General features: G+C 46.5%; 1 protein-coding gene across 1 annotated transcript in view; it reads left to right on the top strand.

Moving 5' to 3' along the window:
- The first annotated feature begins 31 nt into the window (after nt 1–31).
- cacna1bb (calcium channel, voltage-dependent, N type, alpha 1B subunit, b) overlaps nt 32–20,891 on the top strand; it is a 95,177-nt gene continuing 74,317 nt past the window's right edge. Inside the window, 5 exon segments of the mRNA XM_034603245.1 lie at nt 32–149; nt 737–1,061; nt 2,642–2,950; nt 5,199–5,304; nt 8,748–8,887. Coding sequence (XP_034459136.1) covers nt 89–149; nt 737–1,061; nt 2,642–2,950; nt 5,199–5,304; nt 8,748–8,887 — 941 coding nt within the window. The 5' untranslated portion in view covers nt 32–88.

Here is a 20,891-nt window from a genome sequence, read left to right as displayed (position 1 = left end):
CGTGGGAAGCCTCAGTCGCGCATGAGCTGTGTGAGGGTCAAAGCTTCACTGCACCGCTCGGTTGGATGCGTCTCTGTGAAGAGCAGCGATGAAGAGAGCGCTTCCTCGTATCTCAAGATGGGCAGAGACACGATCTACGGTGGAATATGGTTCGTTCATCCTGGTTCTCATAACGCTTTGATCTCTTTGTTGTGTTAAGAAGCATCAGGGGGAGACAGGGGCCCTTGTTCTACAGTGGTCTCACTCGAGGAAAGTTGTGAAGTGATTCACTTTTCTGAGTCCCCTGGAAACATTTCCAGTGTCCTTTTCACGTCTCTGTATTTATTGTGACTATATTTGCACGTGTTTTCTTGATTTGCAGTTTGTCGAGCTCTTCGGGCCTCCTTACCTTTCCTTGTAATTTATAGAATTCAAACAGGTCTCATAATCGCGGCTGCTGAAATACTTCCGGGTCATTTCACCCGGTTCTAGTGGTTCCTAAGCAAAATGGACTCTTTGAAGTCACCCACATCTTCACCCTCTTAAAGACGGGATGGATGAAGGGTTGCTGGACTTTTCCAAACCTTCCACATTGACAACACAAACCTCTACACGCCAGATGATAGTTTAGTGATTTAGTGTGATTTTAACAATAGAATAGAATCAAAATGCACATTGACCTCTGTGTTAGCCACATTTTCTTTATCAAGAACTTATTCCTGCTCCCTGTGCCTGCATTACCTCCACCCACCACCAGCGGTGCGCTCGGCCACGTTGGGCTCCTGGAGGATGCTGACCCTGGGGGCGGAGTATGAGGACACCTGGGCCGGGTCACCTGACAGGGTGCCCCGGGGAGAGGATCCACCGGGACCCGGGGAGCAGGAGGAACCGAAAGAACCGAAAGAACCGAAGGAACCGGGGGAGCCATCGGAGCCATCGTGGACAGATGTGGAGAAAAACACCTGCAGCAAGTTCGACTCCGTTTTACACCTGGATGGATTCAACACAACCGGAAGGAGAGATGGTGTCGATCAGCTGATCTGGAGACACGAGACCCTCAACAGTTCCCCCTGGGCCCGCAGGTCAGACCCGAGTGAAAATACATCCAACCTGTAGTTTAAATCTGTTATAATGTGGCCGAGTCCAGGAAATAAAACAAACTCTGCAAGAAAATACAAATAAGAAACAGGCAAATTCCCCAAATAGCAAAAACAAGAGAAAAAATACAAGCTTTAGGAATAAATACAGCACATAACATTTCATTTAAAGTGAATAAATCCGTTAAAACAAATGAATATAAAATAAGGTGAAGTTAAACGTATCAACAAGACAAATCCTGCATTTAAATGTATTTTCTTTTTTTCTTAAATGTACAAGTAAATACTGGATGATTTTAGTTTAGTTTATTGCACCCAAGATTTTGATGTTTTCAATTTAAAAATAATTAGCAATTTTATTTCCACAACAGCTGCTGCAATATCAGCTCAAGTTTTTAAAAAGTAAAATCTACCAACAGCTATTTATCCTTTATTCTTATTGCAGTACATACTCTACACCACTAGATGGCTTCTCTGTTGTATCTTAATGATTCTTTGGCTGCAGATGATGATGAGGATGATGATGATGAGGATGAGGATGATGATGATGATGATTAACAAACAAAACATAGGATGAAACTAACACGATGGGAAACAACATCCACAGGTTGAACACAGTATATCTTTATTTTACCTTTTTAAAGTAAGTTTATTCTGCCAACAAGGTGAGTATGCACTTATATTGATTAATATACTCACATGCATATTGTGTTATTGATAAGATTATATATATTAAAATATAATATTTGTAGCAGTGGGGATGAGGGAGGAGACATTTTGACCAGAACACATTTTAATTGACTTGTTTCTGCCCATGTGCAGTTTTTCTTATTTATATTTCCCCATGTTTTTCAACCCAATAACAATATTTTACAAGCTGCTATAATCTGTGCAAACATCTTTTCCTTGTTGCTGTTGATACAGATCTCATTGATCACCGCTCTCCTTATTAAACTTTATCACTTTTACACTCTCCTATAATAAAAGCAGCGAACAGACGCTCCAGTCCCTGATTGGCTGAGCCAGGTCACATGTCCTCCTTTCCTTTCTCGCACCGGGGAGTGGGTATAAAACCTCCACACACACTCACACACACACACACACAGACACACACACACACCCCCCACCTCCACACAGGAATCAAACGGTGCCCGCTGGTGCTGCAGCCGCGTGTCGGTCGCTCTCCGCTGGAAGAAGCTTCCCACAGTCTGACGCTTCTACGTGTGTTCGGATGCTGACGCGATGTTTTCGGGATTTTTATTTTTTGGTGGGGGGGTGGGTTGGTGGATGATGTGATTTTTTTCCCCCCTCCTCTCTCTCCAGCTGATGAGGACGCAACAGAATCTGTGACGCGTAAAACTTTTTTGTTTTTATTTCCCGAGGATGAGTGAGTGGAGGGGCTCCAGAGAAGGTGCTCTCCAATGAGGCCCCCCGCGGCTCCTCTGGGTTCTGTTCGCTTCCTCCCGAGCTGCGGTTTGGATGAAGTGTGTTTGTTGTGATGCGCACCCCCCCCGCTCCCACTGACACCGCTTTGGATTTCCCCGTTTGGATCTGTGCGTTTCCAGGATGCCTCGCTTCGCAGAAGACCTCCCCAGCCGCTATGGAGGAGGCGCGGGCGGCGGCGGCGGCGGAGGAGGAGGGAGAGGAGGACCGGGCGCGGGGAGAGGGGGAGCCCGGGGCGGCGGTGCCGGCGGCGGAGGCGCACCGGGCGGCCAGAGGATGTACAAGCAGTCGATGGCGCAGAGAGCCCGGACTATGGCCATTTACAACCCGAACCCTGTCAAACAGAACTGCTTCACGGTCAACCGCTCCCTGTTCATCTTCCGGGAGGACAACCTCATCAGGAAGTACGCCAAGCGCATCACGGAGTGGCCATATCCTTCCTGACGCGCGGAGCAGGTGCCTCCTCCTGGGGGGGCTTTATTCCTCCTGCACCTGTCGCTCCTGCTCCTTATCTCCTTCCACACACATCTCCTCACACTCCACTATTCCCCCCCCCCCTTATTGTTGTGGCCTTTCACGGAGCCTCTGGGCGTCCGCGTCCACAGATAAGCAGCCAACTGTCGGCCGTGCGCGCTCAGAACCCCCCCCGTGCGTCGTGGTTCATCATGATTAAACATCGCTTGTTGATTTGCGAGACGAGAAGTCCATAAAAAGCTCCGTGCGTAAAAGCGTCCGCTCCACACCTTGTCCAACCCCCCCCCCCCCCACCGCGCAGAGCCGCGTATTCAGGAAGCAAGCAGCGCCACGTTATCAGAGCAGCGCGCGCTCTCCGTGGTGCTGGAGGCGCCCACACGCACGAAAACACGTCCACCGGGTTCAGCCTCCACATCTCAGTGTTGTTTCTCCTCGTGTAAGTGAACCATCCTCAAATTAAACCCACAACAGCAGCAACTAATACAACAGCCAGGTGGTTACGCCCCCCCCCTGTACGTTTGTTTGCTGGTTTGATTGTGAGCGAGGATGGAGAGATGACAGCACAGCGGTGGGTTTATAAAAGTCATAGAGGTAATGATCCACTGAGCCGCCACATGGCTAATAATCAGATTTCCCTTTAGCCTCAGCGTTTCCCTCAAGTTCGACCAAAGCCAAAACATCTGAGGTTACGTCCCGAACATCCGCTGGTGGCCGCTAACACCTGCTAACATCTACAGGTAGTTGGTCACCTAAACTGTGCAGAAGACCTTCAAACGTGAGAAGGGATGTTCACCATCTTGTCTCGTATTCTAAAATACCAGGTGGAAGGATGTTGGTATCAGTCAGAGAAGAACCCGTTCAATTTGTGGTGCGGATCAATGTTTATTCACTTCCTTTAACATTGTGAGAAACATTTCTGTTGACGTCTCCGTGAATACTTCCTGGATCTTGATGGACACAAAGTCTGACATGTTTACGGGACTGATGAGTGTGTGCAGATCCAAATAGAAATCCAGATGTTGGATCAGTTGGGCCTCGGTGCAGCTTCTAGTTCTGAAACCAGCTCAGTATCGAGAACCTTAAATTCAAGCGGCACCAGATTCCACACACTCTGATATCAGTTCCATAAATATGCCCGATTTCTTTATTTTCCCATACAGATTTATGAATTGTTCCCTGAGAAAATGGTGGAAATCTCAAAGGTTCCTGGATCTGCCTCCTGATCCAGATCCACCAGACTTTATGAATGGCTTCTTCCCCCGACTCATATCGCATCCTTCCACTAAGTTTCATGGAAATCGTCTGAGTTGTTTTTGTGTAATCTTGCTAAAAACAAACAAACAGACAGAGGTGAAATCATAACCTCCTCGGTGGATGTAATGATTATCACCATTAAATCAGATTTACGTCGTGAAACTGGAGATATGGATCAGAGAAAGTGACATCATTTCAAACCCTAAACACCTTCTCACTCTTTCATGAGGAGAAAACCAGATTTTCGAGCCCACCTGTGAATTAAGTTATTGGAAAAGCTTGTGTTCGTGCGACAAACACAATAACACAGCGTGATCCGCTCTGTGGGCGACAGTTAGAACAGCACTAGCTTTAATTGAATAACAATTTATCTGCGTTATCGATGTCATGACTCGGACCAAAACATAAAACTACCAGCAGCAGCTGAAAGGAAGTCGGCGTTTTGCTTTTTATAAAATCCAGGCAGGAAAAACAGGTCGCACACTGTGGGCGGTTGGTTGTGAAATGGAAAACAATCGTGCATCTTCCCCCCCGATGCACAGACCCTCCTCGGTGGACCCTGACCCACGGACACTGACCCGGGGGAAATAGATTTGCAGATTGAGCCGAGCATTGATAATGGTTGGAAATGTTCAACCGTCTGGAAGGTTGCTGAGCGCGTGTGTGTGTGTGTGGGATGTTTTCTCTCTAGAAGCCTTGAACCAGAGCGTGAAGGAGGGTTTATGGCTTGTTGGACGTTGTGTGTGTGTGTATATGCAAGTGTAATGACATCATGCAGCAACAGGAATTATCTTCTCTACCGTCGTTGTTTAGACAGGAAACGATTATCAGGGTCCTGCAGTGTCTTATAAAGTCTTAAACCCTTATTTACCGTCTCTATCAGAAACCCTGATTGTTGTGATGTTTTAAAATGATGCAACCTCTCTTCCAACTGCTCCTTAACCTTCACACTCCATTTGAATACATGATCCTGGCCACGATCATCGCCAACTGCATCGTCCTGGCCCTGGAGCAGCATCTACCGGCCAGCGACAAGACGCCCCTGTCCGAGCGTCTGGTGAGTTCCTCCACATCACTTCCTGTTGTTTAGATAAAGACAATGTGAACAGGGAACAGGGAAGAGAATAATCACACGGCCACAGGTTTGTTTTTGTCAGAAGCAGCAGTGTAAAGTCGTAATTGTTTGAGAATAAAGTCGTAATTTAGGCTGCGTGTCATTTTAGAGCGGGAATATTATGTTTTTCTCGTTAAATTACGACTAAATTCACGTTATATTCCAACTTTCCTCTGGGTTACAACTTTATTCAAATCTCTAGAAGCACCTCTTCTTCAGTATGGCCTTGATATTCCGTAACCCCGGGTGTTTTTCCCCCTGTTTTTATCTTGACCCGTCATCGCAGCCTCTCAGTGAACCAGCTCCGATCACCTGCTGCCTGTTCCCCAGCTGCTCACACGTGTATTAAACCAACATTTGATCTCCGCTCCGCTAACCAGTCTGAGGGAGAAACCAAAAGCGACTGTTGCACGCGGGGGTCAAGTGGCCCATTCTGGCCCCGTCCGCCCCGAACAGCACTTAGCTTCGCGGTTCAGCACTTTGCCGCGTTTTGTTTTTGAGGGCGTTCGTCGCTCAGGGGAGTTTGTCTGCAAATAGCGAGTCAGAGAGTGTTACACGGAGCAACAGCTTGATGGGAAAAAAGTCAATTAATTCCTCTCGTGTCGTACCACCTGCTCCCGTCGCTGAATTCTCTCAGCGGCTGTGATGCAAAGGTTTTTTTTTTTTGCGAGGGGGGGAAAAACAATGCAGCGCTGAGCATTTGAGAAAGTGATTGGAGTGGTTACACAAAGCGTCTCACTCTCTCTCTCTCTCTCTCTCTCTCATGCCTCCTCCACCTTGAGGATGTAATACAACGAGAAGCCTTTTAATTAGAACAAGGGATCAGCTTTTATTTATGAAGCTCTGTCAACAGAGGAGGCGGCGGCGGCGTGCTGTAAGTGGAGGCGATGATGGAAGCGATTCACCGTCGCAGGTCTTCAGCAGCACGAGCCTTGGGGATTTCCCCAGCTGTCTTCCACAAGTACAGTATTCATACATCGGCCGCGTTTGACACGTGTTTGATAGACGTTAACATTTACCCGGGCAGCGCTCCAGCTTTGTTACGTAAGACATCCAGTGATTTCTATGAATATAATCCTTCTAAACAATGCAAAGCTTCTCCTATTGGCCCGGCGACAGCTTTATTGGCTTCTCGATATCGACAAACAAACTGTGGATATTTCACCGCCGCGTCCTTCACGCTCGATCTGCCGCACTCTCGTCCGACGTACACTACCGTTCAAAGGTTTGGGGTCACATAGAAATGTCCTTATTTTTCAAAGAAAAGCACTGTTTTTTTCAATGAAGATAACATTAAATTAATCAGAAATACACTCTATACATTGTTAATGTGGTAAATGACTATTCTAGGTGGAAACGTCTGGTTTTTAATGAAATATCTACATAGGTGCATAGAGGCCCATTTCCAGCAACTATCACTCCAGTGTTCTAATGGTACATTGTGTTTGCTAATCGCCTTAGAAGACTAATGGATGATTAGAAAACCCTTGAAAACCCTTGTGCAATTATGTTAGCACAGCTGAAAACTGTTTTGCTGGTGAGAGAAGCTATAGAACTGGCCTTCCTTTGAGCTAGTTGAGTATCTGGAGCATCACATTTGTGGGTTTGATTATACTCTCAAAATGGCCAGACAAAGAGAACTTTCATGTGAAACTCGCCAGTCTATTCTTGTTCTTAGAAATGAAGGCTATTCCATGCGAGAAATTGCGAAGAAACTGAAAATTTCCCACAACGGTGTGTACTACTCCCTTCAGAGAACAGCACAAACGGGCTCTAACCAGAGTAGAAAGAGAAGTGGGAGGCCCCGGTGCACAACTCAGCAAGAAGACAAGTATATTAGAGTCTCTAGTTTGAGAAATAGATGCCTCACAGGTCCTCAACTGGCAGCTTCTTTAAATGGTACCCGCAAAACGCCAGTGTCAACGTCTACAGTGAAGAGGCGACTCCGGGATGCTGGCCTTCGAGGCAGAGTGGCAAAGAAAAAGCCATATCTGAGACTGGCCAATAAAAAGAAAAGATTGATATGGGCAAAAGAACACAGACATTGGACAGAGGAAGATTGGAAAAAAGTGTTATGGACAGACGAATCAAAGTTTGAGGTGTTTGGATCACACAGAAGAACATTTGTGAGACGCAGAACAGGTGAGAAGATGCTGGAAGAGTGCCTGACGCCATCTGTCAAGCATGGTGGAGGTAATGTGATGGTCTGGGGCTGCTTTGGTGCTGGTAAAGTGGGAGATTTGTACAAGGTAAAAGGGATTTTAAATAAGGAAGGCTATCACTCCATTTTGCAACGCCATGCCATACCCTGTGGACAGCGCTTGATTGGAGCCAATTTCCTCCTACAACAGGACAATGACCCAAAGCACACCTCCACATTATGCAATAACTATTTAGGGAAGAAGCCGGCAGCTGGTATGCTGTCTGTAATGGAGTGGCCAGCGCAGTCACCAGATCTCAACCCCATTGAGCTGCTGTGGGAGCAGCTTGACCGTATTGGTACGCAAGAAGTGCCCATCAAGCCAATCCAACTTGTGGGAGGGGCTTCAGGAAGCGTGGGGTGAAATTTCTACAGATTACCTCAACAAATTAACAGCCAGAATGCCAAAGGTCTGCAATGCTGGAATTGCTGCAAATGGAGCATTCTTTGACGAAAGCAAAGTTTGAAGAACAAAATTAATATTTCCAATAAAAATCATTATTTCTAACCTTGTCAATGTCTTGACTATATTTTCTATTCATTTTGCAACTCATTTGATAAATAAAAGTGTGAGTTTTCATGGAAAACACGAAATTGTCTGGGTGACCCCAAACTTTTGAACGGTAGTGTATCTATTATCGCTGCGTGTTGACCGGAGTCCGTGGGATAGGAAAGGTCACATTTCTTACAGCGCTCAGGCCCCCCCCCAGGCCTCTGCAGATATTAATGGAGACGCAGAAAAAGTGTCAAGTTCTACGCGTTGGATCCGACTCTGGATCCGACTCTGGATCCGACTCTGGATCCGACGCTGGATGTTAGTGGGTCCGAGGGGCCCCTTTGACGTTGTGGCTCCTGCCCCTGTCGAGCCCGTGTGCACCACTGATCCTGGATCTTCGGACACGCAACACAAACGGGCCCGAGACGATGTTATTTCGCCGCAGCCCTTCAGATCATGCTGTGTGTGTGAATGTGTGTTTTCACTGTGTTTACGTTCCTTTCATCCGAAGAAGAGCGCTCCACTTCCTGCACTCCTCTTCACGCTGGTGCGAGGAGTAAAAAGGAGCCATCTTTCTTCCTATCTTTTGCTTTACCCCCCCTCCCTCTCTTTGACGGAGCGCTTCATTAACCACTCTATTACCTCCAACACAAAGATCGCCCTCCTCATCGTCTCTCTGTTTCTCTCTAGGATGACACAGAGCCCTACTTTATTGGAATATTCTGTTTCGAGGCCGCCATTAAGATCATCGCCCTGGGCTTCGCGTTCCACAAAGGCTCCTACCTCCGCAACGGCTGGAATGTAATGGACTTCGTGGTGGTCCTCACGGGGTGAGTAGCTCGCCCGCTGGGTGTCATAAGTGAGAGAGTGGTTTCTTTTGTGTGGATCTGTGACCAGAGAGAGAGAGAGAGAGAGAGAGAGAGAGAGAGAGAGAGAGAGAGAGAGAGAGAGAGAGAGAGAGAGAGAGAGAGAGAGAGAGAGAATAGTGGCATCAACCCACTTCCAGTTGGATGCTGTCAGGCAGGTGATCCATGTTCTTCAACAAGTACGACTGTGAAGATGAAAGAAGAGACTGTTGCTCTGCACGTTTATTGTTGTAACCTTTGAATTTCTGTCCTTGATTCTTGCAAAATGACACGATTTTGTTTTCACATCACAAGACTCTGAAAATGTGCGATTGCAGAGCGTGATGGTAAATATCTCCGGGTTGGTGACCATCGGTTGTGCTCTACGATTCACGATGCATTGTGGGACACAGATTTCCTCCTGTTGTGGTGTCCACATACTTTTGGCCGCACGGTGGAAGGAAACGTCAAAACCTTCCCGCCCGTGTATCTGTCCCGACACTACCTCTATGCTCAGTGTTCGATATGTGAGGAAGAAGTACACGTCAGCTCTGCCAGTGATCAGCTGAATGGGCCGTGAGTTATGTGACAGATGCTTTTAGAGCTCCGAGTTGTCATTTAGCTTTTTGGAAAGCTCTTAGCTCCGAGAGAAGTGGCCGGCTGGCGGGGAGTCGCTCGGATAAACTGGGGCTGTGCAGACGTCATGTAATGGGCCTGTGTTTCTTATTGTCTGAATAGAGTCGTGATTGGCAGAGCAACGGTCGGGTCAATAGTTCTGAGTAATTTACTGCTGGGATTTAAACATCAAGCTCCTTGTTGTGCTGCTGCCTCTCTGCTTCTCAGCATTAAAGGAGGTTGACACTTAGAGGAGGAGGGATCATTATTGTAAAGAGTCTGTGCGGCAGCGACCATTATATCTGTTTATGTTAGAAATGTTTGCTTCAGCTGAGTAGATGCTGATAATTATATACGATTCGTCTGCTTGGTTAAATTCAAGAACTCAGAGATATTCGACTGTGTTTATGCTGCACGAGGGTCCAGATTAGATTTGTGCCGTAAATAACGACTATTTTATAAAGACAATCAATCAATCCGGGTCGATACTGGATGTGGAACAGAGCCCAGAGAGGCTCTGAGGTGATGAAGCACTGATTCATATCAAAACCAATATTTAAACATGCCAGTAAATTAATTTAAGGGAACATGTTGCTTGTTTTATCTGATGTCATGTATTAAGAATCAGGCTTTTTCTTATCTTTAAAAACGGAAGGTAGAGAAACAGGTTTCTAGTTTTTGTTCCTCAACGCTGACACAGCTGGATACGAATGAACCATTATGTCGTGTGTGTGTGTGTGTGTGTGTGTGTGTGTGTGTGTGTGTGTGTGTGTGTGTGTGTGTGTGTGTGTGTGTGTGTGTGTGTGTGTGTGTGTGTGTGTGTGTGTGTGTGTGTGTGTGAGAGTCTGTTTGGTTGCCAAGCAACGGCAGTATGTGCCTCGGTGTGATCGGGGGTTTCTGTGTGTGTGTGTGTGGTTCATTTGCTTTGTGCTCAGCATGCTCCTGTGGGATGGGGGGTCTGAAGGTGTCCGGGCACAGCTCACGTCGATGTAAAATCAATCAGATCAGCTCCGGGTTTCTGGTTTGACTCACTGGGTTTGAGTCAAATCTGATCCTGGGAGATTTTATTGATGACAAGAGACAGAAAAACAAGACATTAAAACACGTTCCTCAGATGTTTAGGAGTGAAGTTAAGAGGATTAAACAGACTTTGCCTTGGTGTTAAGATCTATTCCTGCTTTGTCCCGTTCAGTCCACAGAGAGAACGAGCTGCCTGCAGGCGAGAATTAGTCATCGTCATTAGACTTTGGTTTTAAATGATGAAAAAAATAACACGGTGAAAGAAGAATGACTCTCGTTAGAGCTCAAACCTTCGCCAAGGCCCGACAGTTCCCTTGAATTCAACCGAACTGCACCAGATTTCACACACTCACAGATATCAGTTCACCGAATGTGCCGGATTTTGTTCAGGAATTAGATCCATTTAATGTGTAACTTCCTAATCGATACCACATCCTTCCACCAAGTTTCATGGAAATCTGTTCATTTGATTTTGCCTAATCTTGCTCACAATAAAATGAAAAGGGCAGGGGCGGATCCAGGGGTGGGGCCAGGGGTTACTGGAGATCTGAATGGCCCCCGATGACTAATACTGACAATAAATGTGACAATTTGTGAAGAATTTAGATATTCTAGGTTTCCCTTTTTTAAAAGAACGCAAACTGGGGATAAATATTTTGAGTATTCAGAAAAGCGAGAAACCCACAGACGTGTGTGAAGCCTCTCGTGCTGCACGTTTTCAATCAACGCAACAATGATGGATGAAAGATTCATTCAAACAAATCTTTGCAATCAATCAAAAGGGACTCGTCACTTCTTTATCGATCTTTGAATCCAGCCTGAGAGGATGTAACTGTGGCTCAGCTGCTTCTTCTTTCAAATCAACACTCATTCACTTCTGCTCTTTTGAAAGCCAATAATGTATTTTACTGTAAGATCTGAACAGTATTCTCCTCTTTGCTGGGAATCTGTGGTTCTGCCGCACGATCCCAGTGCTCGGGCTAATTACGTGGCTCCATCCAGGCCTAATGAAATGATCTGAAAGACGGTGTAGCTGCAGGCGGTGGCAGACCTTTAATCCGTCCTGATCAGGCATTAGCGGCCCTCTAATAAGAGAATAAATCTGCGTGCGTTGCCAAAGGCCTAATCAATAAGACACTGAGCCCTGAGCTCTGATGAAGTGCCCGACACGGCCAATCACACGCTGAGCAAGGCAGCGGCGGCGACGCGAGGAGAGAGGGCGAGAGGAGTTGCTTAGAAAGAACATTGATATCATACGGCAGCACCGAAGCCACTGGGAACCTTCACTTAGGGGCCGACAACACAAAACGAAGCTCACACTTTATTATTTGTGGTTTCTTCTACAGTCGAGTGGGTTTTTCCTGCTTTTAGAGGCGAAGCTGTGAGAATCTGAACAGTGAGAAAAGTGCAGTCTTGTGTTTTTGAAGTGGAGCCGTTACTCTGGAAGCAGAGGAAGTGATGTGCAGACTTTCTAAACCACTGCAGCGTCAGGTGTTATTCTATTTCACCAGATAAAACTATCTGTCCTAGATTAAGCTGTTGTTATTATTTATGGAGCCTGTAAGTACATGCATGAGGTAACGACTCCTTATATCAGCCAAAGTCTGTTTTTATGTAATAAACCTTTGTCAATGCAAATTGACTGAATCAGCATAATTAAAGAAACTCTCATGATGCATTAAGGGAAGTGAAGGAGCCAGTTGATTTAATTCCTGAACTTATGTAAACAGAGAATCTTCCTGAAATGTAAATAAACAGCAGATTTAACTTATTTTCTTTATTTGTTCCATCATTGTCGGGTCCGGTGCAGATAATTCATATCTTAATGTCTAAGCTGTGTTTAGATATATGTGTTTATACTTTTTTATATTGTAAATGTGCGTCAGTAACATTTGAACGCTTCAGTGCTTCCTCGCTTCACCTCCTCCGCCTCTTGACCTTTGATATTAAGTCACGCTGCTGTTATCGACCACGGCCTCGTGTCGTCCGCTCGTCACAAACGCTATGGCAACCGCAGTCTGAGGCTCCCGTCTGAAGAGCAGCAACTATCCCAGCGTCAGAGACTTGTTTACCCGTGGGTTTGATTCCGGAAGCTCTGAGTGGTCAGGGCGAGAGTCGGCGCTCGTGTCTTCTTCAAAGTTGTGATTTCCTTTCATGTTTCTCTTTCAGGCAACAGGCCGAACACAATGGGAGACTTCAAAGTGCACTTTCAGACACCAGGGGGTTGGGTCACTTTAGTTTAATGTTTGAACCCGGCAGCATGAATACAAATGTTCCTTTTGAACCTCGGACGATCTGCTGCTGTCCGATGGCGTCGGTCTGACCCTCGTGACCTCGCTGCAGTTATATAGGACGTGCATGTGTGAACGCAAGCGTCGGAGTGAGATCCTTTTTCCATTTTTGCTGCTTGCACTCGGATTTCCTGCGCTCCAGCTTCAACTCTTCTCCTCTCGCTCTCGCAGGTGAAACGCTTGCTCTCGGATTAGAGCGATGACGGGAGAGAGAGGACGAATTTCTTTTAATGTTTTTTCCACATTTTCATTGATTTCTCAGAGAATAATTCATGAATCCCGATAAAAACACTCAGTCATGTTTATGAGTGTGTGCAGATCCAAGTAAAAAATCTGGATCTATCGAATATGAATGTGTTTTCATTTCTTGACCAAGGTATGAACTCCACTCTTTGTTCCAATGTATGTTTTGACGTGGATGAGACATTTATCACATTACAGCGTTGGCATGTTTGTACCTAACTTCTGACTAAGAGCTCGTGCCAACCAGCAGACGAGTTCTGTGAATATTTATGAGAAGAGAAATTACAGTAGAGCCAAGGTGACTCACTACAACGCGGTGGACACATCCGCCTCACGTCCGTCCCTTCGCCACCGGGCCTGTTCACGTCCGACTGAAATGGCTGCTAGCGGCTCCGCCAATTATCACCAACACGCACATCTGGCGAGTCCGTCTCCTTCTGCATCGTCTGCTCCGGTTGTGGGAGACGGCCCCTGGTGAAGAGCCACAGCTCGTGATATGGGAGCTTTCGAGGAACCATGCGACTTCATCTGGCTCAGTGGGAAGTTGGCGAGCGCACACAGACACACTGTAGTGCACATTAATCACAGATCTGTTGGACTAATTGTTGCGCAAGTGAAATACACACAAGAAAACCACACACACACGCGCTCGTGCACACGCCTCGGTGTCTCTGCTGGCTCGGCTGCCAGCGTTCCAGTCATGCGTGGCTGAAAATGATGCTTGTCATTTTCCTGTAGGCAGAGGAAGTGCACTGCACCAGCTGATGTGGCAGACTGGCAGGTTTCCCTCGTCACACATGACTCAGTCTGCAGCTAATTAAAATCGTTGTGTCGTTGTTTGGCAGACGTCGGTTGTTCTGCAGGTGATCAACAGAGGTTTGTAGGAAAAGGGACAAAAGAGAGTGACGACCGTGGAACGTGATTATTTATCCTGCAGTGATATTTCAAATGGAAAAGGATGCATGTATTCAGAGGAACAAGAAATATAAATGTTTCTAAAGTGATAAACATTAGGGCTGGAACAATATCCTTATCTCTCGATTCAATAAAATCACTTCACAATTATTGCCAATTATAATTATTGCCTTTGAAACGTCTTGTGGTCAGTTTGCTTCGAGCAGGTAGAGGCTGAACGTTCCACCTGTACGTTGGGTCAGTTACGTTCACGCCGCTCATGGTAAACAACAGCGACCTTTGAGTCTCGGCGGCGGCGGCGTCTTGGTGAACGCGTCGACTCTTCGTGAGGAAAGAGCGACGGGTCAGTCTGCAGGATGTCAACATGACTGTCACCTGTCACACACACAAGTTTCCTAAAAAACATCTGAAGTGACACATCCGTCAGCGGAGGAACTGTTTCTGCAGGTTTCATGAAGAGAAAAACTTTTATTTGCAGGGAAACTAAAACCGTGTATTAAAGGATTTAGTTGATTATTAATCTTTCCATCTTGGCTAATGATGCAGATGATCTGGAAATATCTGCATCCTGTCAGCTTCACTCTCCCTCAATCCTTTCACCTTCACCTGCAGCTTCACCGGCAGCTGCACCACACTCATATTATCGGCGTAATGGCCGAGTTTTCTTCTGAGTCGTATTAAAGTGGCTTTTAGCGGCGTCGCCTTCCTTTTTCCCAAACATCTGCGCAGTGGAGCGAGTCACACAGAGCGTCTTGTCCTCGCCGCCTGCTGTCTCCGGGCCGTGCGGAGGACGTGGGGAGTTTTGTTTGCACGGCGCGGTGAGACAAGCAGCATTCCTCCTCCGGTTTTTCTTCCCTTCTGTCTCATTAGATCCACCAGGATGCTGCTGCGCTCGCCTCCTCCTCCTCCTCTTCCTCCTCCTCCTCCTCCTCCTCCTCCTCGTCTTCTCTCCGTCTCGCCTCGGTGGAGAGGTGCTCTGTTTGTTCACCCTCCGCGGCCCTCGCTGTGGAATAACTGACGGAGTCGCACACGGAGAGGTGCGGGGAACAACTGAGAGGAGGGAGATAAGAGGCTGAAATCAACGGGCTGAAGTATTAACAGTAAACAGTGGACGTAACCTCGTCTACTTCAGTCTTTACTCGTGTTTTAGCCTCGATTCGCAGCATTTTTTACGTTTCTATTCTCGACTTCCTGTTAATCAGTGTAACCCTCTCACAGGAAAGTGGACAGATCTCCTCTATAGCGTATTCACTGTATTGTCCAGGTGAATAAATAGTTATTTCATGGTCCGAGCTGCATTGATTGACAGCTGAGACTGACTCACGGTTTGTTGAGCACATGTAGCGGCTCCACTGCTCCATCACTCAATACACATTTTCAAAGCCTGTCGTCTGACAATGAATCAGCCTCTGGGGGCCAATGTTTTTCCGGGTGTGGTGGAGATCCAGGCCGAGACTCCTCCTGTTTCACCGTTTACCGTCCAACGAGTTTCTTTCTCCACACCGAACACAGACGGTGATACGTTTTGCAGATGTTTCAGGTTCAGACGACATTTTAAAAACTAGAAAACAGAAGCTTCCTGCCTTAAAAACCTTGTCCCTCACCTACAGATTCTGTGTATTTACATGATGCACAAAGAAAATGCTGTTCTACTTGTTTCATCAACACGTCCACTCGCTAAGAAGAGTTCACGGACATTTTACTCGGGGGGCTCAGGAACTACAGACTAGACAAAAGCAGAAAATAGCTGATTGTGTGTCCTTTGTTGTGCTTGTGGTTTAGTGTGTGCACTTTTTCACTGTCCTCTCTGTGTTGGCTTGTTATGCTCTGGAGTTATTGATCCTGGCAGTGGAGTCTATTGATATGACGACCGGCCTCGTGCTTCCTCTGGAGAATCCTCGTTATCCGGGGCCTCAGGGACCTGATGCCCGACTCAGGAGAGGCTCGGTGCTCGGTGTGTGTGTGTGTGTGTGTGTGTGTGTGTGTGTGTGTGTGTGTGTGTGTGTGTGTGTGTGTGTGTGTGTGTGTGTGTGTGTGTGTGTGTGTGTGTGTGTGTGTGTGTGTGTGTGTGTGTGAATATTTAGAGTCGTTTCAGCTTCTGCTCCCTCAGCTATTTCTGCAGCATCAAATTGTGTCGTGCCAGATTCACCAGACGAGTTCATTAACCCACCAAGCCTGAGGACGAGACCTTGTAAACCGCTGCATTAATTCTTTCTGCTTTGTTTTGTTTGTGCAAATAATTAAAATCGCCGTCTGAAGTGTGTTCCCATTAATGAGCAGAGATGTTATTTTAAATGGCACCGGTGTAAATTATCTCCTCAAGTATGTCCTCCTCAGACTCATTCATTTAGTGGGCGTCTGCAGAGCCATTACTGCCGTTGGAGCTCTAATGTTCTCCTGCTGCTAACTCAATGTTCTGTAACACCATAATTAGCTCGGCTGTAAGCAAATAAGTTAGGAAAACCTTTTCTTTTTCAGCAAAACAACCTTTGGACTGTCTGCAGCGGGGTTATCTGACAACTCACCAATTTACAGTAAATCAATATTGACTGTGGAGAGCAGTGGAGACTGGGTGAGAGCAGGCGGCGGCGGCGGCGGCAGGGAATTGGTGATATCTCTGGAGTAATCTGCCGGCCGAGCATCTTTTCTCTCTATTGGTCCATATGATCAGGCAGAGCTCTGGGTGAAGACCAAACAAGCCTGTTGACACTCTGTCGGTGGCCATGTTCGGAATCGATGAAGACCTCGTTCTGTCCTTCACAGTTCGAGGCCTCAGCTGGAAACTCTCAACCTTCATCGAGGCTTCTTCTCTGGATCAACGTCACAACCTGAATCGCTTTAAATCCTCGATCACAAATACATTTGGGGTTTTTCTCCAGAGCTTTACTAAAATTAGGGGTTTAAATTGCTAAGTTTACAGCGTGAAGAAGAGGTTTAAAGGGTTTATTTCTTTGACACATTTTCTTCAGAGGACACCGCTCGTTTTCAACCTTGTTTACAAAGTTGGTATTTTCGTGTTGCAGGAGTAAATCTCAAAATGGAAAAGGTCTCATTGCCTCATGTTGCACCAGCACAAAGGCCAGTGGGTCAGTGAAACGCTGACCTTTCAGATTATTGCAGGCTGAAGTTAGTGAATGCGGCAGGTTTGCAAAAACACGCAACTGGTTTTGTGTTCTTCGGTACAATGCACTGATCTGACAATGATGCAGACGGTCGTGGTTCTTTGGTGTCGAGGCTTAAAGACCTTGAATGTGCAACCTGAAGGACAAACATCCAGCTTCCCTTTGTGAGCGGAGGATGGGCCACTTCCTTTCCCATTTACACTCCAGTACGAGTCGGGCTCCCCAGAGATTGTCTCAGACTCGCACTACACGAACCTCACCTGCTTCTCCGGGGGAATCTCGTGCAGTCGCAGCGCACAAAAGCAGAGTTTCAGTGCGTTTCTGTCTTTTACTCCGTGTTCTATCTTTGGAACGGAGGCCGCACAGGTCAGGCAGCGTCGGTATTGGGATGGGAGAGGTGTTGGGATGGAGATAAGAACAGTTATCATCTTCTATTACTTCAATCTGTCAGGGGTTTCTATTTTTTTTGTCTCCGCAGCAGCAGCAGGTTCTGAGAATTGAAATGTTAATAGGTTGATTGGTTCATCCACCGTTTGGGTTCGTTGACATCTGCAGCCAGAGGAAGATTTCTGATTATGTCAGTGACCCTCCGACCTTTTGTGCAACGCTAACATCAGTGATGTTTGCTGTTCTATAGACAAGACACTGGATATAGTGTCTTTTTGGGAAGAATGGGATCAAACCAACAACCCTCTGGTTCGAGGATGACCCGCTCTCCCCCCTGAGCCACAGCCTCACGTGTACGCTGCTCTCGTGCAGGTTCCTAATTTTAATTTGTAAGGTGCACATGATTTGAGTTTACCTTCAGGGGAACTCATGACCTTTTCAGCTCCACTTAGCTCCCCCCCGTTATTCACAACCCAGAGTCGACCTAGAATGCAGGTTAACAACTGGACAAAACAATTAGTGGAGAGTGAAATAGAAAACAAAGAAATAATAATGGTTTAAAAATGAAATTCTTGGGATTTTTCCTGGAAGACTCTTCATTAATAAATGTGGAGCCCAGAAGGGAATTCACCTTTTAGTCCCTTTTTACTCATGTCCAAACATTTGGACAGAAACCTGACGGAGGCCACAGGATCACGAGACCCGACCCAAACACTAACGCAGCTCCTCAGCGATAACAACTCACCGTGTAGCTGCAACCGAGCGGTGCTAAGAATCGTGAGTCTCATTCACCCCAGGATCAATGTTTAAAGTGAGTCTACTTGACTTCACTTGTGTGTTTGATGAGCAGAGTCAGAGGTGGAGGGAGATGGAGCTGAGGTCAATTTATATATTCATGGAGCCATGAATACTAAATGTGGATTTACCAACAAGCTGGAGCGCTCGGTTACATGGGAAATCTAATTAAATGTGTCATTTGAAGAACAGAGTTTAATCAATGACCGGAGAGGAATCTGTGACATAAGTGTTCATCTATAAAGATGGACGACGTGTCCCCACTTCCTCCCACGATCCAGAAATGAAGCCAAAACATCCTGGATACAAGCGACGTCATCTGCGCAAGATGGCGTCGATTGGAGCTAAAGATGATTGAGCTTCGGTATCAATGTCCCAAACATACGCTGGAGCAATTGCTTAGCTTTGACTGCATATAAGGATGGACATGACAGTGTCTTGATCGCCCCCTGGTGGCTGCTTGCACTATAGGTCACCCCACCCTCTTTCTATAAGTTTGGTTTTGTTTATTTTATTTTTTTAGATGCTATAAAAATGATGAAACGTCACGATCGACTGACTTGCGATTGGTCGAGTTGTGTAATATCGTGTCTCCGCTCCACCGTCCCTACGGCACCTCTTCAAGATGGCAGCACCTGTACGACGGCAGGAAGTGGAGACGTGTTGTCTATAGTCATTGCTCCTATAATCTGTGTCGTAAAAGCTATTGAGCATTTCAAAACCCCACAACAGTGAGTGAGGGAGGCAGCGCAGTGCAGACGTACTGATCGCCATGCCAACGGGTGTGGATATGATGTTTTATTTACCTCCAGCACAATGTTTTTCTGATAGCAGCCCTTCCTGGAAGGCGAGGCGGCTCACACAGCGCGGCTCTGACCACAATGTGTGTTTCTTTTAATCAATACCTCTCTGCACTGCCTCCGACTTCCACCTGCTTCCCACTCCCTCGCCGCAATATCTGCCTGCTTCTCCGTGAACGCAGATATTTAGGAAAACTGGGCCTTTTAGTCCCCACAAGGAGCGATTTACTGCCATGTAGCCGCACTATGTCAAAAAAAGAAAAAGGAGACAGATGGGAGAGGGGGGAGGCTTTAATGAGAGAGAGAGAGGGAGAGAGTGTGAGGAGCTGGAGGAATGAATCAACTGGAGCCTTGTAACATTTTCACTTGTGGCAGTGATGTGCAGCAGAAAGCAGGAGAACGGTCAATAACGATGATGTGGAGATGAGTCTGTTGTCGGATATAAACCTGGACATCCTGTGAAATGTCCGATTCAGCCCAGATGCAGAGCGTCGGTCCTGCTGACGGACGTTCACACCTCGTCTGCACCTCGGGTTCTGCAGAGAGAAACATAAACGTGTGTGTCAGGGTCAATATGGTTTCTCTGTGACAGGGGCTGTGTCATGTTCGAACCAGTGGTGTCACTGAAAAACACTGGTGGAACGTGCATGTACTCAGGTACTGTGTTAAAGTATGATTTTGAGGTATTGATACTCACACTACTCCTACTTACTGAACTCGTCTTTGTCTGGAGGGGTAGAAACATTTAGAAATGATGTCGTCACCTGTCTTTGCTTCCTTATTGTTTTTTCTTGGCCACTTATGCAAATGAAAAATCCTCGTTAACACTCAGTCAGTCACAGTTCCACCCTGTGGCAGCCGACCATGTTCAAATTGTTCCTGCCACAGTCTCAAAATGAACCCAAAAACATTTTTTACGCTTGGATCTCTTTGCCGTGTGCTCGCTTGCACTCTTGTCCCTGAAGTTTTTACCGTCCATGCAGACAGTCAGGCCTCTGTGCTGCCTCGTTCCACCAGGTTCCGTGTTGATCCGTCCTGTATCCTGCTAACTAACGGACAAACACAGACAGAAACACAACAGCTTCAGAGTCGCGGTGTCACGGTGGAATGATGCGCTGCCACTTCACCGCAACTCAACTCACACCGAGGGATGTGTTAGACAATCGAGTTAACTGACGTGCATCAAATTCACTTTTCATTGTCAAGAGCTAATGGCTAAGAGCTAATTTCACTTCTTTTCTGCTTGACATCAAGTGTTGCAGGTTTGGACACCAGTACGAACACGATACCAGTTCTCTTTACCTTAATGGATGTGCTCGTAAAGACAGAAGCATGGATTTTATATGGACGCTGAAGGTGAATGTTCTCTCTTATATAAATTTATGCTGTAACGTTATTGCCTCGACTCTCAGGCATCAATCACAGCGCACGTCGTCACGATGTCCCCGTGGGGAGTCGCTCTTTATTGCTCAGATACATTGAAGTTATTGTCTTCCGTCGGATTTATATACAGCGCAGCCTGTTTTTTTTTCTGTGGTTTTCCAGGGATCTTGGTGAGAGACACGGAGACAAACTGTAAAGAAAGCATTATCTTCCTCGGTGGAAGATTTCTTCGTGGTTTCTCGCTGTGAAATCGATGGTTATAGTGGTTATAGTGGTGTTACACTGGGAGTCGGTGTATTAAAGTCTCCGCGACACAATAAAGCGTTTGGCGTCAGAGCAAGTCATGAAATCTCTTTCTGTTCGTTCTGTACGTTTCTCTTTTGTGTTTCTTGTTATTTGCTTCAGTTCTTCTCTCTTT

This window comes from Hippoglossus hippoglossus, chromosome 12 (assembly GCF_009819705.1).
Source record: "Hippoglossus hippoglossus isolate fHipHip1 chromosome 12, fHipHip1.pri, whole genome shotgun sequence".
Taxonomy (NCBI): Eukaryota; Metazoa; Chordata; class Actinopteri; order Pleuronectiformes; family Pleuronectidae; genus Hippoglossus; species Hippoglossus hippoglossus.
Note: the sequence above shows the minus strand (reverse complement) of the source record. Positions and strands in the feature narration are given on the sequence as shown.